The 26,061-nt window shown below is 49.3% G+C and overlaps 2 protein-coding genes across 4 annotated transcripts; one reads left to right on the plus strand and one right to left on the minus strand.

Moving 5' to 3' along the window:
- Nucleotides 1–3,620: 3,620 nt before the first annotated feature.
- On the minus strand, nucleotides 3,621–17,939 carry CDCA8 (cell division cycle associated 8). Of its 2 annotated transcripts, none has more exons than XM_045895453.3 (11): nucleotides 17,787–17,939; nucleotides 17,509–17,621; nucleotides 17,260–17,388; nucleotides 15,444–15,484; nucleotides 12,707–12,779; nucleotides 10,606–10,688; nucleotides 9,064–9,128; nucleotides 8,098–8,193; nucleotides 6,846–6,972; nucleotides 6,002–6,088; nucleotides 3,621–4,995 (listed from the first exon to the last, which is right to left on the minus strand). In XM_045895453.3, the coding sequence occupies exons 2-11, from the start codon at nucleotides 17,603–17,605 to the stop codon at nucleotides 4,951–4,953; spliced, it is 843 nt and encodes a 280-aa protein (XP_045751409.1). In that variant the 5' UTR covers nucleotides 17,606–17,621; nucleotides 17,787–17,939; the 3' UTR covers nucleotides 3,621–4,950. The 2 variants fall into 2 exon arrangements, with proteins under 2 accessions (XP_045751409.1, XP_064445511.1); XM_064589441.1 differs by having other exon boundaries at nucleotides 17,509–17,646; nucleotides 17,787–17,921.
- AIRIM (AFG2 interacting ribosome maturation factor) lies at nucleotides 17,935–24,326 on the plus strand. 2 transcript variants are annotated; one of them, XM_045898052.3, is made up of 5 exons: nucleotides 17,935–18,348; nucleotides 18,513–18,790; nucleotides 20,760–20,939; nucleotides 22,172–22,294; nucleotides 22,461–24,326. In XM_045898052.3, exons 2-4 carry the CDS (start codon nucleotides 18,516–18,518, stop codon nucleotides 22,272–22,274), a joined length of 558 nt encoding a protein of 185 aa, XP_045754008.1. In that variant the 5' UTR covers nucleotides 17,935–18,348; nucleotides 18,513–18,515; the 3' UTR covers nucleotides 22,275–22,294; nucleotides 22,461–24,326. The 2 variants fall into 2 exon arrangements, with proteins under 2 accessions (XP_045754008.1, XP_045754007.1); XM_045898051.3 differs by having other exon boundaries at nucleotides 18,032–18,348; nucleotides 22,176–22,294.
- Nucleotides 24,327–26,061: the final 1,735 nt, after the last annotated feature.

Here is a 26,061-nt window from a genome sequence, read left to right on the forward strand (position 1 = left end):
GTTCACACCTTGGAGAAGGTGTCGTATTTATTTGCTTAGGCCAGGGGAATGCATGGGGCTGGGGCTGGGCCAGCGGGGTGGCAGTAAAGAACACCCCTTTCCTCCGTTCCTGTGCTCGGAACCAGTTGAGCACCGTTCCCTGGGACAGACGGAGCCCAAGATACCGGCTCCTTGATAAGGCTGGCTGGAGAATGCTCCTTACCATGTTTCTTCGAATCTAAGATGCTGTTGAGTGTGAGATGTACCACTAAGAAAACGTCACAGCCAATTCAGCTGTGTCATGCCATCTGTTTGGAAGATGCATCCGGATTTCAGAGACGTTAACATGGATAAAATGTACATCTTCGATAAATGAGTTGTGCTGTGCTGGGACAAAGGGCCTTTCTCTGAATTAGACCCACCCAGTCCCAGGCCGAGCCAGGAAGCTGCAAGCCTCGTCTGCCCGGGCGGCTTTGCCGGACCCAGCGTCCTGCAGGGTGGGGAGCAGACCGGCTTGCACCCTGCTTGCGAGTGGGCGGACCTGCAGGAGGAGCCAGGTGGCGCCAATTCAAGCAGGTGGTTCTGTTCAGGAAGTCGCTTCTGCCCCAGGCGGCGCGGAGTGAGCAGGTGGGGCCGTCAGCAGTGTTGCTCTGTGGAGGTCTGCCTGAGCGGAGGCATGGAACCGAGGAATGGGGGACCCCCACCGACACTTCACCCTGCCTGCACGCAGTAAGTGCTCGCTAAATGTTAGGATTAGCAAGGTGTAGCAAGGTGCATGGGCGGACGTACAGTATATGGTGGGGGATTGAAAGGAACACCTCCGGGCAGCAGGGCTGCTGGCGTGGTGTGACCCGCTGTTTGGTCGTTCGGTGAACCCAGCTCCCACCCTGTAGCAGCCACTGGGAAGTTAAGAGCTCACAGCCTAATGGGGGAGTCAGTTAAGTAAAAAGCACGAAATGCACAGCCACAGGGATAAACCCTAGGTGTTGTGGAAGTGCTGGGGGAGATGCAGGAGGGCCCAGGGGGAAACCGTGGAGTGCCTTCACCGCCCTTACTAAGCATGAGTGCGTTCTGGGCTCAGCTCCTCCCTCGCATCGTCCCCTTCACACCGCTCAGGGCTCGAGCAGAACTCCTCCCTGTATGGAGCCCTCTCTTTAAATCTCTTGATGCCCTTCGCCATCTAGACTCAGGCTTCTGCCAGTATCTTGAAAGAACCCGGCTAGTCTCCTCAGGGTTCCTCCCTGATGCCTACCAGCATCTTGTGGGCAGATTACGGTTCTCTCAAGCCTCACTCCAGGCCGTATGTGTGGACTAAGACTGCTCGTGGAAGCTGAAGAGAAAAACTAGAAAACCAGAACGGAGTGTTTCCCTGCTGCAAGCACCTTAGACCCGCTCCCAGATAGGCTGCATCTTGGCCCTTCTCCCTTGCCCACTGCACTCATCCTCGACAGTCCGCTGGGGCGCGGTGAAGAGAGACACAGGACCTTCAGGTCCGATTTGAAGACGTGTAGCCTTGGAGAGTGTCCTCTGCCTCCACCCTGGTGGCTCTTAGCACATTGTGGCACGCGGACCTGAAAGTTTGCAGATGGGGAGCTGGGCTCTTCCCAGTATCTCGGTGCCAAGGCTGTGTTCTGGCCTCCACCATCTGCATCATCTGAGGATCGGAAGATGCCAACTTCATAGACCCTAAGATCAACTAAGGGAAAGATGATGGCAGAGTGTAGAAGGCAAGTGCAGATTACAGCTTACAGCGGGGATGGGGGGTGGTGGGCACTGTTTAACCGGGGAGGTGATGCAGGCGGGGGAGGGGGCGCTGGGGTAATGCCTCATCCTGTGGCAGGGAGGAGGCAGGCACCTGAGCCAAAGCAAATTGGATTCCAGACTCCCATGGAGTGCAGAGCCCAATGTGGACCCCAGTTCTGACCACACTCTCTCCTAGCGTCTCCAACGCCTGCCATTTCTGAAGCCTCAGGAATGATCTACTAGTAAAACCTTCAGCACATACGTGTCATGTTGTATTTTAGGTGTGGGTCAACAGCCGTCAGTGTGTGAAATTAGAAAGGAAAACACTCCCCAGAGCTTGTGCACATGTGGGCGCGGAGACAGTTTTCCATCACACGCAAACTCATCGGTGGGAACGGGGATCGCAGTTCCTTTGAGCTACAAAGTGTGTCTGACGCCGTGAACGAGCGACACTTAGGTGAGGTCCTACCATTCACATCCCAAGAACTAGCTCTTCATACGATAATTTAACCTAACTCTTCGTAAGGCCTTACGTTTGGAATTCTTTCAACAGGAAGCCCCAAGTAGGGCTTCTGGAAAGATCAGGAAGCCTGCAGGGCCAAGAATGAACCTGGTGTTTATTGAAACTCTAGGACTCGGGCGCCTGGGTGGCTCAGTCGTTAAGCGTCTGCCTTCGGCTCAGGTCATGATCCCAGGGTCCTGGGATCGAGCACCACATCGGGCTCCCTGCTCCGCGGGAACCCTGCTTCTCCCTCTCCCATTCCCCCTGCTTGTGTTCCTGCTCTCGCTATTTCTCTATCAAATAAATAAAAAAAAAAAGAAAAAAGAAAAAGAAACTCTAGGACTCTTGGCGGCTGCCTCAGGCGCCCTGGTAAAGGGGAGGACTCGGGGGCCCCATGCTCCCTCCAACCCAGAGCAACTCTGCTTTTATTCCCTTCATCCACACAGCAGAGGGTACAAAGTAAACTGCCTACTGGGGCGAGCACGTAACAAAGGGAAGTGATCTAGCAGGGGTTGTTTTGAATGGGGAGAGGATTCTCTAAGGAAAGCTGCTCTCGGCTCCAGCTGGCTGTGTTATCAGATCTTATTTTTTGGAGGCTAGCATTTTTGTGAAATCTCGCAATTTTTAAATTGTAACTAATTCGAAAAAACAAAATCCAGTGAAAGTAAGTCTGTTTGGTTTGTGGGCTGGCAGTATGATTTAAATTTTCTTTGCAACATCCCAACCCTGTGATAGTTCAGACCATGCTTTAAATCCTGGGATGGGGAATTCATTACGCTCCAGGTCCCCCCCTTACATGGAATGAAAGACTGCTCTATTCATCACATGACTGGTACCTGTGCGGCTCCTGCTACGTATACACATTGCCTACACCTGGGTCCATTTAGGCAGTGGTGCAAGTGGAACGAATTGGGTGAGGATGGCTCTGGGTCCAGCAGGTTGGGTCCTAAGTGCTTCCTTGAAGCCAGGCTCTTCTCGACACCGCACCAGATGATAAAGGAAAAGGGGTGAGCTTCAGGTTTGGTGACTGAATCACTGGAAATGAGTAACCTTTATTCCAAAGCTGTCCCTGACCACAGGATCCTTCCCCATCCATCACTGTCAGTGCCAGATGACCGGGCTAGATAATGACCCATTTTTATCTTCTGCCATTAGGTCCATGTGGATCATTTTCAGTGCAGAAAGAATTTTGGGCAGGCAGATGTGCCAGAGCCCTGGAACTCTGGGAAGCGAGAAGCAACCCCATCTTCAGATATCAGATTCTGCCTACAGGAAGGTTTCCGGATCTTCTGAGGAAAGCAGCTGCTCAGAGCCCCCCACTGGGATAGCTTCAGCTCCCAGATGGCCTCTAGTCCAGGTAGCACAGCCTGGAGAGGACAGACAGGCTGAATATCGATTAAAAACAAACCAACCCACAATTTATTGAAAACGGGTACCTTTCAGTAGCCCTAATTACAACAGCTTAAAAGATGCCATTAATCAGGAACACAATATGCACAAAAGTCTCAGGAAAGGGAGAATAAAACAACTTGAAAGGAATACAGCTACAGGACTGGATTGCTAGGCAGGTCACAGAGCAAAGTGACACGGAATAGAGGAATAGAACACAGCCACACAGGAAGACACAGTAAACTCCCAATCCCATGTTTTTGGACCACATCTCATGATTCGCCGGAGCAGAGGTACGGGCTGGGGCACAGGGACCGAGGTATGGACTCTGAGTAACTAGCCGATGCCCGGGGCACAGGTCAAACACGTGGAATGAGGCCACCAGGCAATTTACACCTGCCCCCCAATGAACCCCATAAGAGGAAGTGCTCTCTGCAAAGGCTGTGGACCTGGCAGGGACCACTGGACCACGGAGAGCTTAGAGATGATAGTTCCTCTGTAGCTGGTCATGTAAAACCCTAGACTAAGCTAAGCCCTAGAATGCTCTTATCCAAATTCCTACCAACTAGAGAGGTAGAGGTGCCAGACATGGAAGCTGCCTCCAAACCAGTTTTTGGTCTTCGGTAAAGGGATAAATATAAACCGTGGTTCCGCAAGTCAGCTTGGAAAAAACTACTGGGCACAGTGGGTGTTAGTTCCCCAAAGCCCCATTTAGTATCCACCACAGTGGAAAGCAGGGATGGGGGCCGCCGGGCTGAGATGGGCTCAGCTGTGGCCACTGCTGGGACACGTCCCGTTCTGCTGTCCTGTCCCCATTTGTATGCTTCCTCCCAGCTCTCTGGACCCGTCCTCCCATGGCCCAGAGCTCTCACTTCTCTGAGCCTAAAACCCCCAGCCTCGAGTAACACGGAGCGGAAATGGCAGATGCAGAGGGTTCTCTGAGGAGGGGGAGCAGGCGGTCTTCCTGGGGACGTGAGGTCCTCCCACGCCACTGCCACTGGAGGAAGGGCAGGACGGAGAGGATGCCGGGTTACATGAGGCAGAAGGCGGCAGCTCTGAGAGCAGGGAGGAGAATTCTGCCGGGAGAATGACAGGAAATTTCGGCTGCACGGGTGCAGCAGGCATTGGGGTTGGGAGGCATGAACAGCAAAGCTTTATCTAACGGACGGGGGAGCAGCACGTCTCCCCGCTTTCCAAATTCTCCCAGAGGAACACCACTCCCTGCCCTGGACCTTCACGCGCAAACGAACTGCCGGAAGGGAAGAGGTCTCCTCAGGGTCCCGGAAGTGCCCGTTGAAGTTCCATCGAGTCAGGTTTGGCTTCTCGGCACGGCAGCCTCATTTGTGAGTCCGTATGCTGCTGCAGATCTGGGCGAGGCGGCTCTACAAAGGGAAGAGGCGGGTCACCGAGCGAAGACAGCACTGGCCATGCCTGCCTGGGAGCCACTTAGAGTGTCCTCAGGTGACACTGGATTTGGGGTCGGCAAGTCTGAGTGAGCTCAGCCCTCCGTTCTCTACCTGTACCCCAAGCGAATGAAGTGTCCCGAATCTCCACTTCTCATCTGAACAAAGGGTAAAACAAGGCCTCAGATGAGCCGGTAGTGCGGCGGTGTAGCTAAGAGGATGAAGGTCACTGGATCTGGGCGGCTGGCACCAGGCCGGCTTCCCTGATGTACCCCTCCCAGACCCCGCAGAGGGGGGCGCCGGGGGCAGCCATGTTTGCACAGAGGGCCCCCACCCCCCAGCCAGGACGGCGCTGACTGGACCACGGGGGCCCATGTGACCAAAGCTGAGCCAATTCAGTCTCCATCCTGAGGACTTGAGGGGAGCCAAGGAGCTGGACGGTCAGGGCTGGAGTGTGGCTGCCGGAAGCCGCGCGCAAGCCAGTACCGAAGGAGAAGGCGCGGGGGCGCGGAGGGGGCTCTGTCCAGAGGGAGGGATGACGGGGTGTCAGAGAAGTGCATGCGTGGGCCTCAGAGACAGACGCTACGGGAGCCGGAAGCCAGAATGCAGCTCCGAAAATGCCTGTCGCGGGAGGTCCCACGGCTCCAGGGGCCTGGCGGTTCAGCGCTTTCTTTGATTCTGTGGGACTCCTCGGAACGAGCCCCTCCCTGCAGGAAGCCTCCCTCCCTGGCAGTCGGTCACGCCTTTGCATACTGGCACCAACTGCCCGAACGAGGCAGAATTTTGATTCTGCTGTGGAACTTTCGTGGCAGGCACCCCGGGACAGACTGAAAGGCAACATCAGTCCAGGGACAGAAGTGCTGCTAAAATCCCTTGGGGGGAGACGACAGCACAATGCTAAGTATGAAGCCCAGGCCCAAAAGACAATCCTAAGTACAGCAAGCTGCTGGAGGCATCGCATTGTGCAGAGGGTTACAAGACTCACGGAGAGTTTCCTGATGTTTCCCAAGGCCTCTGGGTCCAGCTGTGCGATGTCCATCCTCTGCAAGTCACTAGCCAGTAATCGCATGCTCTGTGTGGAGAGCAGAGTGGGTTCAGTTGCCGTGTCCCTTGAGGCAGGACCCTGCACCCAGTGCCCCAGTGTGCCCCAGGGGTCCCCTTGATATCCTGCACTTTGGGGCAGGGGGAGCGGGGAGTGGCGAGGCAGTTAGGAGATGATGACATCAGTGTTCTCCCTGGCTCGAGGCTGGCCCACCCGGGGACTAAGGGCACGGACATTAGCTTAGACACGCCCTGCAGACATAGCTGAGGTGCACCTTCCTTCCCAGCTCTCTGGACCCGTCGCAACTGGTTCTAGCCAGCTCAGAGCAACTGGGCTCAGCCCACGTCAGAACCGCTCCAAGTTACCCAGAGCGGGAGACACAGCTCACGTGCCCCTTCCTAGAGCATACACCCTGACGCTGCCTTCCTCTGCACTCCCTTTAGTAGCTCCCTTACTGCACGTGTCCCGTGACCCTAGACTTGACTGTGAACCTATCTTGACTACTGAACGGCTTCCCAAGAGCAGGAATCATGTCTACACCTGGGGCCTGCCGTAAGGCAGGTGGCCAAATGTTAGCTGATGAACAAACAGAACACGGAGCCGGGCAAGGATCCCAGCCTGGGCCTCCAGCTGGGGCGAGAAAACTGGTTCGGAGTCCTGCAGAAATGTGCACATCAGGATCCATGTGACCCAAAGGACTGTGGGGGTGAGGAGTGGGTGATGGGCCAAGGAAAGAAATGCCCAGGGAGCCGCGCATGGCGGGCTGGCCTCCCTGTGAGACGCTCACCTCTCCACCGCCCACTGGCACCGTGAGGAAAATCTCTCTGCTGTCGGCAAGAGGGCTGCCATTCACGGAGATGTTGTAGATCCGCTCTCTGGCTGCTGGAGTACGCAGGCCCGGGGTCTTGAAGACCCTGCGAAGTGGGAAGATCTCTGTCAAGATGGCTTGGCAGAGTGAGTGACACAAAGCGCCATGAGCATTTCCAACCCCCATCTGGCCTCAAGCTGTAGTTTTCAAATCCTGCATTTCTAAGAAGGCGAGTTCTAAATTTAGGGCAAAAAGTCTTTTTAAACGGTAATGACTACACACAGCTGGAGAAGGGAGCGTGTAATGATCAAACACGCATCTAGCCAGTCAGTTCTTATCCATGGAAATCTTAGGTCCCAAGCTCTGCGTGGACACCAGTCATCCATCCATCCACAGAGCCAGAAATAAACTATGGTTAATGCACTTCCAAGAGTGGCTAAGTGCTTCCAGCAAGAGGAATTTTCCAGGGTCAAAAAAGGAGGATTCAGAGATTACGTCATTACATTAATTCCCAAATAAACTTTCGCAAGACAGTTAAAATCCTGCTACCTGTTTTTCTCTAAATGTCCTCTGCTTTATGCACATGTGAAAAAACAGTTCAAGAGTGGGAATTAAAAGAACTCTTCCTCCCTCTCCTCACCCCAGAGATCCCGACTTTCAATTCCTTATGCCTTCCAGAAACATTCTCTGTATCTAGACACAAATGGGATCATTTAGGACACACTGTCGTGCTGCATGCTTGGAGACGCCCGTGGTCACGATGCTGCTCCATCAGCACATACAGAACTGCTTCTTTATGGCCCCAGAGCATTTCCTATCCAGCTGACCAGCCTGGTGGAAGACATTAGCTTCCAGCCTGGGTCACATTAGTCTCCCTGGTGTGACGTGGTGCCCGTTCTCACTCTTACCAAGGGTATAGGAGTGCCTACCCATTTTGAAAAAATATTTTTGTTGGTCAGAAACAGAAAAGGCAGAACGAGAGTCACTAGAGGCCTCCTAGTCCTCAGAGGCAGAATGTTCTCCTCTCATCAAATAAAGACTCATTTTGTCACTGAAAACAGGTAAACCTGCACTCAGGGGAGAGGCAGACACTCGGAAGCCCAGACAGCTACCCTCTTCCAAGAGGGCTTGCCTGGCCAAGAAGTTGAGTGTTTTCCCACACTCCTTTCTTATGGACTGAGGTGAACTGCTGGGCTCCCACCCAGATGCAGGCGCTGCCCCCATTACTCACCTCGAGTCAAACCTGGGGGTCAGGCCTGGAGTTGGTTTCACCATAGACAACTCCAGCCGGCCCACAGCTGGGGTGACAGTGTTATAATGGCTTGACCTGCAGGTGAGAAGAGGCCATTAGGTGCACAGGTCCCACCTGGAGGGCACTGACCATGTGGCTACGTCCCGAGCACCTCATGTACACTAACTCATGCGGGCCTCCCAACAACCCCGGACACATGGCTGTGATCCTCATTTACAGCCGCAGAAAATCGAGCATACCGAGTCAAACAACTTGGCCAGGATCACACAGCCCATGAGGGTGGGGCCAGAACTCTGAAGCTGGGCAGTCAGCCTCCAGTGTCCGGCCTCTCAGGCAGGTTAACGGAACAGGAGGAAGGAGACAGCCTCTCGACACCCTGCAGGCCCCTTAGCCAGAGTTCTGTCCTCCTGCGAGGCACCCACCACCATTCAGGGAGAGTCTCTCCTTCACAGACACACATCCCAGCCACTACATTCTAACATTCTTGAGATGTGGCCCCCGGGCCCCAACCCAAATAGTTTATTTAGCAGGGCCCAGCATAATTAGTTCAAGTCGATGGTGATTCTTTACTGACTAGGACCAGGAGGAACACTTCAAGAAATAACTATAGTAGATAGGTGAAAGCCACTTTGTGACTGGCCGCAGGGGAGCTCTGCCCGTGGGCTGTCAGGCAAATGAACAAAATTTGCAGCACTTATGATAGGTTTCTGGTCCTCTCTCCCTGGTGGCATTAAAACAAACAAAAAAAAGTGGGGGAGGATAGAGGACGTGGGCAGAACTGGAGAACGTGCTGCGTCAGATCATTTCTAGAGGCCCCTCCAGCTTGGAGACTCAAGTTCTACTCGAGCGCAAGCCACAAGAGCCCTTTCACCCCCGCCTTTGCCATGAGGAATGGGGCTCTCCAAGAACACCAAAACACACATGGACGTTCGGAAAACCCGTCACCTTTTGCTTTTGCCTTTTCCTTGTATGGACTGGGTTCTCTTCTTGGATGGAGGACACCTTTTGACCTGGATTCACAATCAAATGACACTATGGTTATAAAAAGCCCCAAAAAGGGGAAAGTGAGGGAGGGTAAAGGGTAAGAAAAGGAAGGGAGGGGGACCCATTCCGGAAATAGGGGTTGATGAATATGAGCTCTATCTCCCAGAAGTAAGTGGCTTAAGTAATATGGAATGTGACCGATCAATTAAGGACTTCCACCGCCTGGGTCTTCAAAGTAGAGGGTTTTGGCCAAGATTAAAGGTAAATCTCTTTTAGAGGGGCGCCTGGGTGGCTCAGTCAGTAAATGTCTGCCTTCGGCTCAGGTCATGATCCCAGGGTCCTGGGATTGAGCCCCACATCAGGCTCCCTGCTCAGCGGGAAGCCTGCTTCTCCCTCTCCCACTCCCCTGCTTGTGTTCCCTCTCTCGCTGTCTCTCTCTCTGTCAGATGAATAAATAAATAAAATCTTTAAGGGAAAATAAAAAGGTAAATCTCTTTTAAACTGACTGCAGCCTGGCCGGGACCCCCCATTGCTCCCCCCTGAAATGCTGCTGTGAAGGTCACTCGGGCCATCCCGGGGTGCCCAATCTTCCCTGCTGCTCTGACTGGCCCTGCACAGGCTGGCATGAGCTCCTCTTCCTAGCTTCCCTCTGGGTGCCTGTCCTCAGCCTCCCCCTCCACGCCCTCCCTGCACAACCTCATTGATGCCCACACTGGGAGTCAGTGTGCCTCTCTATCTCCTACTCCTTCCTGAGCTCCAGGCTGAAATTTCAGAAAAGGATGGATCCCTCGACGTGTCAAGTAACTGGCACCCTGGCTGCTCGCCTTCACCTGAACCCAGCACCACTCTTCCCCCTGTGGGCCGCCTTCCACAGATGAGGGGAGTCTAAGCTAGAGACGGATCAGTCATCCCTGCTTCCTCACTTCCTCCACTGGTCCTGCCCACATTTGTCAAAACCATCCCTTCTCTGTGTATAGGATCAGGGCCTCAGTTTAAGAATTGCAACAGCCTCCCAACTGGTTTCCTTGTCTCTGGTTTTTCCCCTCTCCCATTTGTCACTCACCGTGACCAACCTGATGAAATGGAAACTTCTGAGCTTGGCACACAAGGCCATTCATCGTCGGGCCTTCCTGTACGCAGATCCCCCACAGCTTACAGCCCTGTCATCCCCAACGGCTTCCTGTTCCTTAAATGGAACCTGAAGGAACTTTCCTATCTCCTCCTGGGCTTCCCTTCCCTTTCTTCTCCAGCTAGTGAAATCTCCCTCACTTTTAAAGGCCTGGGTGTACCCTAAGCGGGGAGGTAAAATTTGATAGCTTCCTCTTCTGCCTTCTATGTGCTTTATACACACTTCTCTGATCGCTTTTGTTATGAGCCATTTAAATGGGTTCTTCTCTACTAAACAGTGAACTCGGGCGGGTGGGGTTGGGCAAGAGGAGGTCAGGTATTTTTGTTTCCTTGTCTCCTGTCAGCTCCTAACCCCAAACCCAAGTGCCTACTTACTCTTGCAGTTTGAAGATTCTTGTTCTTATTTTCTTCTTCTTCTTCTTCTACTATCATTTCATCCACTTTCATTATCTTTCGTGCTATAAGAAACAGTTTTAACAAAGTGACCTTTCTCATAAGAATAAACTTTCATGCATTCACGTTTCTTAGAGGAAATAAAACACATGCAATCTTAGGCTGTAATCAAGAAATAGACTTTGAATATAAACAAGATGACTTTTTTTTTTTTTTAAAGAGGGTTTAGACAGAGAAAATTAACCAGACTGGTTAATGAAGCCCATGTGATGCCCAGCATTCCGGTGAGAGCGCAGACGCTGGGCTCCGCTAGACTTGAGCCTGAGGCCCAGTCCTAGCATTGCCCAGGTCATGGGGCTTTTGTTGTGCTGCTTCAGTTTCCTCATCTATAAAAGGGGGTGGTCACTTCATAGGGGTATTATGAGACCTGGGATGTGCTCCACAAGAACAGGGTCTTTGTTACTCTTGTTCCTATTTCCCCAAACCCTAGAATTGTGCCTGTGAGTGTTTAAGTGTCTGTGGAATGAATGAACATAAAGCCCTTTGGACAGTACTGGACACATGTCATAAAAAGTATTATTTATTACAGGGGTGCCTGGGTGGCTCAGTCGTTAAGCGTCTGCCTTTGGCTCAGGTCATGATCCCAGGGTCCTGGGATTGAGACCCACATCAGGCTCCCTGCTCAGCAGGAAGCCTGCTTCTCCCTCTCCCACTCCCCTTGCTTGTGTTCCCTCTCTGACAAATAAATAAAATCTTTTTTTTTTAAAAAGTATTTATTACAATAAAATATTATTTACATAGATTAGAAAAAAACTTTCTAAGCCCGCCGCAGCTGTTTAGTGCTGAAAGTTAGTGTCTCGCTGCTAAATCTGTACAACCACGAGCCAGACAATCTTGAGCAGGGAGTCCACAGAGAAAATTCAGGCATCTGATCATGGGGTGGGTGGGGGGTGGGGGATCAGACGAGACAAATTTTTAGCTTTTTACTTCCTGACACATTAAATAATATATTTATCTTTTTTTTCCCCTTTTTCTTTTTGGAAGTAGCTTATAATGTAATCAAAGCCCAATGGTCAAGAGGGCACAAAAACAATTTTTACTGTTGGCTGACTTGGGTCCTGGTGTGTCTGTTCCCAGGGGTGAAATCAGAAGACTCCCTCCCCCAGCGCTTGAGCAAAACTTGTGGAATCCAGAAGAGAAACCGGTATTACCTAAATGTGGAGATAAGCCAAAGTGAACTAAAAGACTGTAACTAGGAGGAGCTCCAGGAACACCTGATTCCAATCATGTTATTGCCTCACTGAGGCGGCACTGGGACATGACACCAGCAAAGTGAAACCCTCACGCTCTCCTCAGGCTACAAGGCCATTCGGATGGGAAGCAAGATGGAATAAGAACTGGACAGCGCTTTTGGCCCGACCCAGTGGACAAAGTGCCCTGGTTTGACCAGGGCAGCCCCAAAATCCAGGCCCTGGGTCAGGCCTGTCCTTGTAAGATGTGGACGCACTGAGCTATGAAAGCTTAATGACAGTAACATATAGTCTTTAAGAGCGCATCCTGTCCTGGTTCCACGCTCACCAATTACAACCGGGCTTCCCTAACACGTTCCCTCTAGGACAGCATTTCTCAGAGTGTGGGGCATGTGGGAGATGATTTTCCACAGCAGGGCACTGAATCCAGGAACATGGGGTGGCGCCCAGAGGATACTGGCCCATTCACAATTCTCTCTCAACCCTTCTGATCACACGGGAGTGCCTCGGTGGGCCTTACCACCATGTTGTGGAATGCCTCTCAGGCCTGCCAACCTCTTTAACTGGAGCAGCCGATGGCAGTCATGGTTCCCACACAGCTTTCCCTCTCCTTCCACTCTCACTCTTGCTCCCACATCGGCCGGGAGCTTGCGCACTATTAGTCCTACATACAATTAACTCAATGTGGTGGGCCAAAATCACATTCTCGGATTTGCAAGACCGAGGACCAGGCATTAGAGGGAAGAGGCCCCACCACTGAGGCCTCTGAGCAGCCAGCCAACCACCTGGCCGCCACTCTCCCAGTTCAACAAGGGGTTCTGAAAAGTACTCACTTTTGGCAGATTTCAAGGGTGTCTGAATAGCTTCTGCTGTTAGTCTGTTTATTTCTGTGATATCCAGGTCAGCCTATGACAAACACAGTCAGAAAACACCAGGCATATTCCATCATATATGGAGAATATTTTAAGACTCAAAACAATTAATTTTAAAAACACATTATTTATTACATGCAAAAGACTGTTATGTATTAGTTATAACATGATATAGTGAACTCCTATAAATGCACCTTACAACCCAAGAGCTAAAACATTGCTGATTACTTGCTTCTAGCTCTGTATTCTTCCCTGTTCTATTTCCTTGTCTTCATCCAGAGGTGACCACTATCATTCCATTTGCTTAAAAGAAAGTGTGTGTGTGTGTTGTTGTTGTTGTTGTTGTTTTTAACAAACGTGTATGTGCTTAAATAATATTTTATTTGGTTTCGCTTCTGACCACTATTTGTTGTTGTAGTTCATTTGTTTTCAATGCCATGTAGCGTCCCACTGTGTGACTCTATCACAATGAATTTCTCCAATCTCCTGTCAACAGTCTTTTGCTACTTCAAACATCTTTTACATGTGTCTGATGCACGTGTCCAAGCTCTCTCTTGGCTGTATACTCTGGGATGGAGCACTGGAGGGTTGTTCCACCTATTATGCCAAATCATTTTCCAAAGTGGTTGCACTTGATTATGTCCCATTGGCAAACAATACAAGTTGCTAATGACTCAACATTCTCTACAATTGGTGCTATACTAGACTTTTTTTCTCTCTCTCTTTTTTAAAGTCTAGAGAGTCAATACGGTTTTCTGTTGCACCCACGGGCCCTTCAAAAAGGCTTCTAGTCGCAGCCATTCTTTTTTTCTTTTTTAAGATTTTATTTATTTATTTGAGAGAGAGAATGAGAGAGAGAGAGAGAGCATGAGAGGGGGAGGGTCAGAGGGAGAAGCAGACTCCCTGCCGAGCAGGGAGCCCGATGCGGGACTTGATCCTGGGACTCCAGGATCATGACCTGAGCCGAAGGCAGTCGCTTAACCAACTGAGCCACCCAGGCGCCCTAGTCGCAGCCATTCTAATTAAATGTGTTCCCAGTGGTGACTACCTATGTGAATGAGAATAGCCATGAGCAGGCATGATTCTATGCCTTTCCTTGCAGGGTACATGTAAATATCAGAAGAGTTGTTATAGACTAGGGATGACAGGTTTCATCTCCAGACTGGTACGGACTCCATGGAGTGCTCAGAGGAGCATTCTGAAGCTGTCCAATCTTAGCAAGAAACAGAGCTGTACGAGATTAGCGAGGTCTGAAATGGCTGATGGAACAGACAGTGGCCAACTACGTGCCATCTCTAGAAACAACTGGCATGTTATGAAGGTATCGGTGGTGGCAGGCCACTGATCACCTTCGTGCAGAAGAGTTAACAGGCCTAAGATGGATATCCATAGAAGGGCCTGTTTGCATGGATGGGCCGGTGGCTTGCATGAGAACTTGGATTTTAGGGTTCCCACCATTCCCTGGTTAGAATGGCTCTCTGGGCCTAAGCTTTGTACAAACAACATGGCTTCTGCTGCATACCTGCTTTCCTCCTGGAAGTCTGGAATTTTGGTACATGCTAGGCAGAAGATGCCTATGTGATCAGCCCCCAATAAAAATCCTGGGCATTGAGTCTCTAATAAGCTTTCCTGATAGACAACATTTCACATGTGTTGAAGTAAGGTGTCCCATGTGACTCCACTGGGAGAGGACTCTTGGGAGCTTGCGCCTGGTTTCCTCTGAACCCAGGTGCCCAGGCACCTTTTCCCTTTGTTGATTTTGTTTTGTATCCTTTCACTGTAATAAATCATAGCCATGAGTATGACTATATGCTGAGCCCTGTTGAGTCTTCCTAGAAGTGGTCTTGGGAGACCGCCACATACCTAATCTTTATGAACTTTTGTGCCAAAGTATCAATCCTTTCCTGAGTTCTAAATCATATCAGCTAAGGCTACAATTCTCTCAGCTTGGTGTGATGACACTGGCTATTTCATATTACATTAGAAGCTCTCTGATTTGTAGTTCTATATGTCTGATTAATTAAAAAGAGGGTGATGCATTAGCTAATGATTATAATTAACCTCAGAGGTAAGTCTTCTGAAACATTAGATCTGGATGTGTGGAGGCAGGAACGTATTACAAAGAAAGAGAAAGCCAGAACTAAGAATGTTTTATTAGCTCTTGATTTTATTTTTCAGTGATCCCCACTCCTCTCCTACATTATTCACCCCCAAATTCTCTTTTTCTTGATTGAACAACTGGCTCTACACCTTTAACTTCTGAGGCCAGTGGAGATCTGCTCTTCCATGCTACTATGAATCCTTGGTAGTCAGGTCCCTTCAAACCCTGAGATTCCAAGAGAGTCTAATAATGCATAGAAGGATGGAGATTTTTGGGGTCTCTGACACCTAGCAGGTCAGGCCATTAGGTAATGACCCAGGGGCTTAGAGGGACTTGGGCTTGAGGCTTCTGCTTTGCCTGAGAGGTCAGGGCAGAGAGCTACAAGGAACCTGCCAATAACAGAACTGCCTCCCTCTGTAGAACTTGACAGTATTTGGGCTTCACGGACTCAGCATTTGACAACCATAGATTTTCAGTTGACACAAACAGGATATGTCCCCTGCGAAACCGCTTCCATAGTAAGCACCCTCTGGTTGTTCTGTGACAGGATTAAACTTAAAAACTAACCATAGTTCCAAATTAGGACAGATCACTTACTGTTGCTGCCTCTTCCAGCGCCTGTTTGTTTCCTCCAAGGGCTTTAAAAAGAACATTTTATTTAGTTACTCTCAGATCTTAATGATGAACGATGTTCCCTGATATAACCCATTATCTGTCTAGAACTGGACCAGATTAAGCCCTGGCTTCAACATTCAAGGACCTTTACAACCTCGTTTAATTTTTCTCCACGTCTGGCTGGCCGCCTTATCACATATTCTAGGTCCCACCACACCCAAGTCCTTATTTCCCAAATGTGCCGCCATCCCTCATGACTCCGTGCCTTGGCACTTATTATTTCCTCTACCGGAAATGCTCCTCTGCACCCGACAAATTTCTAATTCATCTTTCAAAACTCCGTTCAAATCCAAAAGTCTTTATTTTTCTATCACAACAGATTGCGGCGAAGTGCTGAGCTAGTTGCTCACTCTCATCATACCCAACAACTACTCAGAGCTGTTTAAGTGTCTACCCTGCCTTGAACTGAATTCCTTGAAGACAGTTTCGGGCAAAAATATGGCATGGGGTAGGTATGTAGCCAATGTGTGTTGAATGAAGAGGTCTGTGCAAGTTGTAGATGTAGAATAAAGTTCGGTTAAGCCTCCTTCAGAAACTCTCAGAGTGGCCTGTAGAACTGTTAAGAATTCACACTTTGAACCAGAATGCCTGGTTTAAATACACTCTGCTACTAACTAGCTTATGAGACCTTGAGCAAAGTAACCAGCCTCTCTGTGCCTTAATTTTGTCATCTACAAAAGAGGAACACTATTAACAATGAATACCTTTGTTATGAACATACAATTAGTTAACATATGCAATACACTCGGTAGAATCCCTGTCTGGCACAGGAAGCACAATATAAATGTACCTACTGACCACTACTCTTTCCTTTTTCTGGTACTTACAATTTTGACTATATAATCACGTGTGCACTTTTAAAAGGATCCTCCTCTACTAACTCGTAAGCTCCTGAGGGTAGGCAACATCAGTGTTATTTCCCAAAGCATTTTCAGCCCCTAGCATTGTGACTGAGACATGCTCAATGAATATTTGTAGAAACATGCAAATAAAAGGGCAAGTCAAAGAATCATTAAATATCTATTTGAATAGAACGCGCATTTCTATTCAGGAAGGAGCCTATGTAACGTGTAACAAGGCAAATAGGCAAAGTAAGGGTAACCCAGCAGAAATGAAAGCCTGTTGCACGTCCTTGGACATTTAACAAGGGAGTGGAGAACAGGCTGCAATTTTTCTCTATCCAGAAAGAATCAAGTACTTGCACTTCACAATTTGATTTGCTCATTTTTTAAGTTGACAGTTTCCATAAGATGCAGAAAGCACTGCTTGGGGGTTATCCTCCCATCTGAGCTCTGGTAGCAAACCAAGTTATTCATTTATTTGTTTTTAAATGATTGGATAAAAATATTTAAAAAAGAGAGAGTGTTTTGTGACACATGAAATTCACACAAAATTCACTTTTCAGTGTGTCCATGAATACATTTTACTGGGACACACACCTGCTCATTCATTACAGCTGTTCTGGACATATAACAGCTTGAGTTGAGTAGCTGCAATAGAGAACCGTCTAGCCCAGAAAGCCTAAAGTATTTACTATCTGCTCCTTTACAGAAGACGTTCGCCTACCTGTAGGGGTATATGACGTTAAGAACTATGCAGAAAGGTAAAGCAAGGAAGTGAGATCAGGAGCGGGGGAAGCGGTAAGGCTGCAATTTCCTAAAGTGATCCTGAAGACCTCACTCAGGTGACCACAGAGGCGCCCTGGGCCGAGGCCTGGGGAAACGGGAGCAGCTCTTACCAAAGTAGTCGAGCCAGTTCATCTCGCGCAGCGCCTTGGGGAGCCGCAAGATCTCGATGTTGTACAGATTATCCATCTCCTTGAGGAGGTTCTGCCTGTCCGACTGAATTTGCTTGGATCGTATTTGCACTGCGAGAGGGCCAAGCCGACAGAACACGGGTCACCGGCGGGTGGACCGGGCCTGGAACCCGTGCTGCCCGCACCCCAACCCGCCGGCACCCCGCGATCGCCCCGGGCTCCGCCCCCTACCTTCACGGTCGAAGTCCCGAAGAAAGGAAGCCAGCTTCCGGCTCCGAACCGAGTTGGTCTTGGCCACCCGACTGCCGCCCTTCCTAGCCGGAGCCATGGCGCTTGGGTGGAGGCTGAGGGGAGCGGGGGATGCAGCCACTGGGGGGTCAGCGGCCGAGGTCGGGGAGGGAGAGTAAGGGGCCGCGGAGGAGCGGGAGAGGGGGGACGGCGCCCCACGGGGCTAATGGGGGGGGCCTGCCCTTGGAGACCCGAGCATAAAGGAGTCGCAAGGCACGTACCTGCGCGTCACGAAACGGGTTGAGAGAATCCTCGCCGCTCCAGCTGAGGGGAGGGAGCAGCTCCGTGCCTAACCGGACGTGCGACGGCCGCCACCAAATTCAAACTGCCACAGGCTGACGAATGAGAAGTCGCCGTCTTAGGAGGGCCCCACAGCATCCAATCACAAGGAAGCTCCGCGGCCCGGCCGCCCGTGCACACGTAGGACTACCGCACCCAGAAGGCACTGCGGTCTACGACATACGTTCGCGACTCAGTAGCTGCGCTGGGGCATGCGCAGAGAGACAGCGGGCGCTTGGTGGTGGCCTTGGCGGGTCCTCAAACTTTGATGGGATTAGCTTGAAGTTTTCCCGCTGGTTTAAGGAAAGCGACCGGCAGTTTCCGGGAAAGGAGACAAGATTCTGGCTCTGGAAGTACGGGTTCGGAGACAGCGCTTCGGCCCGGGGAATCCGCAGTCTGAAACTGGAGACTACCCGAGCCGCGGGCGAACCTCCTCCGAGGGCTGGTCGGGAAACCCTCCCGGAGGTGGAAAACCAAGGTCCTGCCTCCAGAGCCCCTCTAAAGGTAAGACAACGCCTCGCGGCAGGACGTCCTGTCGGAAGGGATACACAGTCCTTCGTGAGGAGACCCTGGTTTAGCGGGACCTCACTTGCGCACGGAAATCACTGGACCCGCTACTTCCCCTTCCGACTTGAGACCCTAATACGGTTTTTTGTTTATCTCGGCAGAAGATGACTCAAGACCAGCCTTTGCTTGCTGTGCACGAGGCCCTGAGGAAGTGCTTTCCCGTGGTGGAGGAGCAGCAGGGCCTGTGGCAGAGCACGCTGAGGGACAGCCAGCCCCTCCTGGCCTCCCTCAGCAACCTGGCAGAGCAGCTGCGGGCGGCCCACAATCTGCGGTTTGAGGACGTGCCTCCACTTCGGGCCTTCCCAGACTTAAAGGAGCGGCTGAGGCGCAAGCAGCTGGCGGCTGGCGACACTGTCTTGGACAAGTTAGGGGAGAGGCTGTAAGAGTTCGATGCCATTCCTTCTTGGCGGAAAGATCGAAAAACTTGGTGTTTAATAAGTAGCTAGGATCAGTCAGAAGAGTGTTTTTCCCTTTACTTGAGAACATGGTATTTGGAGGTGTCTCAACCTTGCCTCCTTTCCACTTGTTGCAATGGGACCTCTTGTCAAAGAGTCATTTTATGGGGTGCCTGGGTGGTGCAGTCAGTTGGGCTTCCGGCTCTTGGTTTTGGCCCAGGTCGTGATCTCAGGTCGTGAGATCAAGCCCCATGTTGGGCTCTGCACTCAGTGCAGAGTCTGCTTGAGACTCTCCCTCTTCCAAATAAATAAATCAGTCTTTTTTTAAAAAGTCACTTTGTGGCATTTCCCTTGTCACGTAGGGCACGGCAGTGGTGGTCTCAGTAGAAGTTACAAAAGTGGAAAAGAAAAGCAATCAAGAAAGCTTAATAAGCCCTTCTCTATTGTCTTCTTTTGTCAAAAGCAGTGAGGAATTGTACTTTAAACTTAGTAGGTGCTAGAGCTAAGGGTTTTACATATATTCTCATATAAAATCTTTTCAACATCTCTGACTTAACCACACTTAATCCCATTTTGCTGGTGAGGAAACAGGCTCAGATTGCTTGTGGTCGCACAGCTAGTAAATGGTAAAGCTGGGAGTCTAACTCAAGTTTGCCTGACACCAAGGCCAGAGTGTTCAACCACCACTCTGTTCTGCTGTACATTGGTGTCTCTGTGCCAGGAATGGTACATCTCTAAACTCTTAGTGTGCCTGACGTGAGACCCTCTGTCTTACAGTTGTAAGTATTGAGGATAGACAAGAGACCTGGCACATAGGCCTTTCCTTCCTTCCTCTTTCTTTCCTTCCTTCTTTTTAAGATTTATTTATTTTACAGAAAGAGCACAAGTGGGAGAAGGGGCAGAGGGAGAGGGAGAGAGAATCTCAAGCAGACTCCGCACTGAGCACAGAGCCCCATATGGGGCTCCATCTCATGACGCATGAGATCATGACCTGAGCCAAAATCACAGGTCGGATGCTTAACCAACTGAGCCACCCAGGCGCCCCGCACATAGGCCTTTTCTTGACTAGGACAAAAGTTTCTGGTGTATACAGTCTGTGCCGTAGACTAATGGGAAATGGTCAAATATGGGGACCTTCTGTGTAGTCATTTGTACAAAATAACTAAGCACCTATGGGATGCCAAGCGCAAGGTGCTGGGAATATAACAATGAACCGGACTTAGTTTCTTAGTTGATTAGAAGAGAGACTGTCAAATTATGTTGTGGTATGTTCTGAGGTAGTGAACTTTTATTTTAGTTGATGACAGATTTTTGTGTGTGAGTATCGGGCTGTTATTTTAAGTCTGTTTTTTAAATTGTGGCCACACATTTTGAAAGCCACAATTCTAGGTTAAGGAATGCTTTGCCCTCTGGGAAGTTGTGGCGTTCTCGGTGGCTGGGTCCCTTGGAGTCACCAGTGCAATGATAACAATACTGACCGTGAGCTAGGCACTTCCCTAAGCACCTTATAAGCACTATTGCATGTAATCTTCACAAGAACCCTTTCACTCATTCATTCATTGGACAGGTGTTTGTCGTTCTATGTGCCAGTCTCAGTGTTCTAGGTACTTAGGGTGTGCAGTGAGCAAAACAGACCATTTTTATACACGATTGAGGATAAGTAACTTTCCTAAGATCCGCAGTAGTCTATGTGCGCCCAGAGCAATTTTTCCCATTTGGACATTTGGCAGTATCTGGAGACATTGATCATCACAACTTGGGGAGGATGGGGCATGGTTTGCTCCTGTCATCTAGGGGGTAGCAGCCAAGGATGCTGCTCAGCACCCTAAAATGCACAGGGCAACCCCTCACCACAAAGAACCATCCAGGTCGAAATGTGAGTGTGCTGAGGTTGAGGAACCCTGCCTCAGGCCTTCTCATGGTGTTGTCTAATAGGAGACTTTTTTCCCCCAGAGCCACCCTCCTCAAGGTGCGTGACACCGTCAGCAGGCACGTGGAGCAGGTGCTTGAGATCTATGAGCAGCATGCAGACTCGATTGGCATTGATGCTCTTCTGCAGGCTTCAGTGGTCAGCCCTTCTGTGGCTGACATGTTGGAATGGTTGCAGGATATTGAGAGACATTATCGAAATTCGTATCCTTTGCACACGTTTCAGTGTCCAGAGCTGCTTCAGGAAGTCTTTTTAATTTCAGTTTTCACGAGATTATACGACTATGTAGTATGGGTCAGTTCTTGGTCTCTGAACTTAGAGAAAAATAAAACAGGGCAAGTGAGGGGAGGGTGGAGTTGTGATTTTAAATAGGGTGGTCAGGAGAGGCCTCACAGATAGTGACATTTAAGAAAAGACCTAGAGGCGAGGGAGAGAACCAGGTGATATTTGGGGGAAGCGTGTGCCAGGTAGAAGAAACATCATGTGCAAAGGCCCCGAGGTAAGGTCATGCCTAATATGTTCCCAAAATAGTGTGGATGCCAGTGGGGCTAGACTAGAGTGAGGAGGGGGAGCCAAATAGGAGGCGTGGTCAGGGAGATAAGGCCGGACCTTTAGGGCCTTGGAGGTTTTTGAAAGGATTTTGACTTTTGCTCTGAGTGAGATGGAAAGCTATTCAGAGGTTTTGAGAAGAGGAGTAAGATAATCAGCCTGTGTTTTTCACAGAGCTGCAGCCAACAGTACTGAGCACTGATTACATGCCTTTTTGTGTTCTGGTTCAGCCTGCCTCTCAGCCACCTTTCCTACTGCTCCACACATTGTTCCTTGCCGGCCAGATTGGGGGATTTACTTGGCCCTGAAACCAATCCATGCTTCCCCACTTCTGTGCCTTTGCTTATGCTCTTCCTGCCAGCCGGAATCTCCCTGCTGCCCTGTAAGTGGGAGGGAGGTGTCCTCTGAACTGCGCCGCAGTGTCCTCTTTGATATCACTGAGACTCTTTGTTTTCATTTGCTGGTTTTTTCCCCACCACGGTGAGATCCTAGGTTGTTGGGGTGATGTTTCATCCCTCCAGCCCTGTAGGACTGTGAGTGAAGAGGTGCTCGGTAAAGATGGGTGGCATGGTTGAGTGCTGCCACCTGGTGAATGGAATGATAGCCCCCCTTTCACTCTGCTTCCCGCAGCTCTCCCCAGGGCATTTTCCCCTTTCAGCATATTTCATTTGCTTTTTTTTTTTTTAAGATTTTATTTATTTATTTGAGAGCGAGATCACGAGCAGGGGGGGAAGGGTAGAGGGAGAGGCAGACTCCCGACTGAGCAGGGGGCCCGATGCGGGGCTTAATCCCAGGACCCTGGGGTCATGACCCGAGCCAAAGGCAGACACTTAACTGAGCCACCCAGGCACCCTCATTTGCTTTTTGAGCAGTCCTTAACTTCCAGGAAGTTATCTGAAGAGAAAGTACCTCCTGTCCTCGATCCAGTGGGGAGATTTAGCAAACATCCAAGCTTTGCCCAAGGCCTGGGACCAAATTTCAGAAGATGAACACCAAAGCCTTGTGCAAGGTACTGGTTTTCATTTATTCCTTCATGTCTGCGGTCTCTTTGTATGTCTCACTTGTTTGGAAGCATTACAGAGATGCCCTTGCAGTGCCCCTGTATTTTTTATAAATCCGATGTTTTGTGTTCTCTGGAGAGGTGATATGTCAGTTTTTCTCTCTTCCTATTCCAGATACCCTGTTGAATGTTTCCTTCTTCCTGGAGGAGTAAAGAAGCCGTGTGTTTACCAGCAAACTAGGGGGACACAGTTGAAGACTGATGTTGGTGCTTTCTGGTATGGTAACCTGACATACTTGAAAAATCAGTGCCTAGAGCCTGAGGACTGGCTTCTGATGCTGGGGCCTCTCCCTGCGACATCACGGCTGAGGGCACATTGCCCTTTCCTAGGCTCCAGAGTGGAGGAGGCGGAGAGAATGCAGGAAAGGCAATGCAGGAGAACACTGGGGTAGGGGCTACTGCCACGAAGTGGTAGGGAAGGAGAGGGCCGGGGAGGGGGTGTGGCACACCCTTGGCATCACCCAGAGCTCTGAGCTTGGTTGACACCCGGCCCTGTTCTGTGTATTTGTGTCAGTACCTGATTCTTTGATGGAAGATGATGATTCTTGATGATTTAAAGAAATAAAGGTGATAATTGATGGAAGACAGTACAGCTCTTCCTCGACTTAGAGTGGGGTTACATCCTGATAATCCCATCGTAAATTGAAAATATTCTAAGTCAAAAATGCATTTAATACACCTAACCTACCAAACGTTAGTCTAGCCTACCTTAAATGTGCCCCCAAGCACTCACATTAGCCTACAGTTGGGCATAATCATCTAACACAAGGCCTGTTTTACAAAGAAATGTTGACTCTCTCTGTAATTGATTGAAAAACAGAACAGCCATATGGGCGCCGAATGGCCGTGTCAGTCGTTCACCCTCGTGGTCTGGGGGCGGACTGAGCTGTGGTGTGTGCGCGGCTGCCCAGCATCACGAGAGAGGAGGGGGCCGCGTGTCGCCAGCCTGGGAAGAGACCCAAGTTTGTGAAGTACGGTTTCTGGTGGACACGTATTGCCTTTTGCAGCGTCGGAAGAGTTGAAAAATCCCCAGTCAAACCATCTGAAGTCAGGGCGGTGTGTCACTGTTTTCCGACTGCTGTAGCTCCAAGCCACCATGACGGTTTCCGGAGCCTACCACCAGGGGGAGGTGGTGCAGCATGAGTTAGGCTCAGAGCTTTGTCTTTGAGGAGTTGTTCTCCCGCCCCGTCTGAGAGTAAGTGGCTGGGGATAGCGGGACTGTTAAAATGACAGGGGTTTTGACCAAAGCTGGCACCTGATTTGCCACATTCCTCTGATCTTGGAGTAGCTGCATGGTGGGAGAAGACCGCCCAGAATCAGGCCATCAGGGTTACGTTTCTGAAGCCCAGTGCCTTCATCTGTGAAATGGTCGGCCACTTCCAGACCTGTCAGCTTCGGGGGCTGTAGAAAAATCTGGGTCACTGGATGTAAAGAGGCTTAATAAAGAGTATAGGTATTTTTAAAATGAAGATGACTTTTTTCTTACTACAAAAGTGATATATATACTTTTTAAAAAGTCATAGGAAAACTGTAGAAAAAAATATAAGTGTAGAAAAGTATGAAACAAGCTCCATCAGAGATATTCTGATATATACCCTTTCAGTGTCCATATTCACAAATAAAAAAAAATCCCCAAATATAGTATCAATGATATATACTGTTATTAAATAGTCTTTTTAAAAAACAAAACAAAACAAAACATAGTTTGGCCATCTTTTCATATCTGTAAAAATAGCTCAACATAATTACAGTAGATACCATTACACATATATACCATTTTATGAATGTATTAGAGCTTTTATCTTTCCAGACCTTCATGTGTTTCTACCTATGAAGATCATACATTGTGATGGTGAAAAACCGAAGTATTACAGAAAGTAAAAATGCACGTGGTCTGCTGTTTTTAACAATATGGTAGCTTTTCTTCCAGGAACTTAAAAAATGTATCACATACATAATAATTATAAATAAAACTTACAAACATTTGGGTATCAGGCCTTATGATGTGCTCTGGGGCAGATGAAGGAGATCCCTATAAAGGTTTATAGTTCAACCAGGGAAAGATTTAAACCAGTGTCTCTTAAGTTTTAATGTGTATAGAAATCACTGAGCTCTTGTTAAAATTCAGATTCTGATTCTGTAGGCCTAGGGTGGCAGTGCCCTAGAGTCTACATTTCTCACAAGGTCTCAGGTACTGTTGATGCTGATGATCCAGGGACCAGACTGAGTTGAAGAGACTTAAATTGTAAAACAATAATAAAAGTGTTTTGTGGGGTTGGAGGATGGACAAAATAGGTGAAAGGGAGTAAAGGGTACAAACCTCCAGTTATAAGTTATGGGGAGGTAAAAAAAAATAAAAGTGTTATATTTGACATTAAACGGAAGAGAGGGGACACCTGGGTGGCTCAGTTGGTTAAGCAACTGCCTTCGGCTCAGGTCATGATCCCGGGGTCCTGGGATTGAGTCCCACATCCGGCTCCTTGCTCGGGGGGATCCTTCTCCCTCTCCCTCTGCTGCTCCCCCTGCTTGTGCTCGCTCTCTCTAACAAATAAATAAATAAAATCTTAAAAAAAACACAAACAGAAGAGAGGTGGTAACTAACTGCTTGTCGGAATACTTCATAGTGACAGTGACATCTGAATTAGGACTTGGGGATGGAGAGGAGCACAGGGTGTTCCATGCCCAGGGGATAGTCTAATAAGCAAAAGCAGTGTTTGAGAAAGATTGGAATCCAGCACTGATCAAAAGTTTGCTGTGTACCAGGCATTGTGCTTGTTGCTTTTATCTCCTAGAACTGGCAAATATTAATAGTTCCACTGACCAACTCAGTAGGGTTCATAGAGGGATGGAGGAATGGCTCCCTAGGGTGGACTGGAGTCCAATTGTGAAGAGCCCTGAATGCCTGGCCTGAGAGTATGTATTTTGTTCTGCAAGTGGGAGTTGTGTATGTGTGGGTGGGTGGTACAGAGCTCTTTAAATCCTGACCATAAATAGATACAAGGATTTTACAGTGCTTCATAATAACTATGTATTACTTAAGTATCACTTTTTATTTTGTTCCTTATTTTTTTACTATTAAAATGCTATCTTTTTAATTGTCCTTTTTAAATTTAAAATAAATTTATCTTTTGAATAAGTGACACATTCACATTGTGCAAAATTCAAAGGGTACAAGAGCACATTCAGTGAAAAGTTCTCCTCTCCCAGTTACTCACTTCCCTTCCCTGGAGGCAACCAGTGTAAAATGTTTCTGATGTATTCTTCCAAAAATAGTCTTTACCCATATCCGCACAGTGGTTGGTAGCCTCTAAGATAGCCCCCAAGTGTCCCACCTCTGGTATTCATGTCCTTGTGTACTCCTCTCCTTCAGTGTGGGCTGGGCTTACAGATTTGCTTCTATGAACAGAATACTGCAGAAGTAGTGGGGTGCTGCTTCTGAAACTAACTGATAAAAAAAAAAGACTGCAGCTTCCAACTTGAGTCCATTGCTTACTCTTGGATCCCTCACCCTCAAAGAGGTCAGCTGTAGTGCTCCAAGGCAGCCCCGTGGAGTGCTCATGTGAGAGACCAAAGCCAGTCAGCAACCACATGACTGAGCTTGGAAGCAGATCCCTAACCCCCCCCCCCCCAGTTGAGCCTTCAGTTGAGACCACAGCCCCAGCTAACAGCTCAACTACAACTTCATGAGGACCTAAGACAAAGGCAACCAGCTAAGC

This window comes from Mirounga angustirostris, unplaced genomic scaffold (assembly GCF_029215605.1).
Source record: "Mirounga angustirostris isolate CCGP_5_RB_7025 unplaced genomic scaffold, mMirAng1.0.hap1 SCAF_4, whole genome shotgun sequence".
Taxonomy (NCBI): Eukaryota; Metazoa; Chordata; class Mammalia; order Carnivora; family Phocidae; genus Mirounga; species Mirounga angustirostris.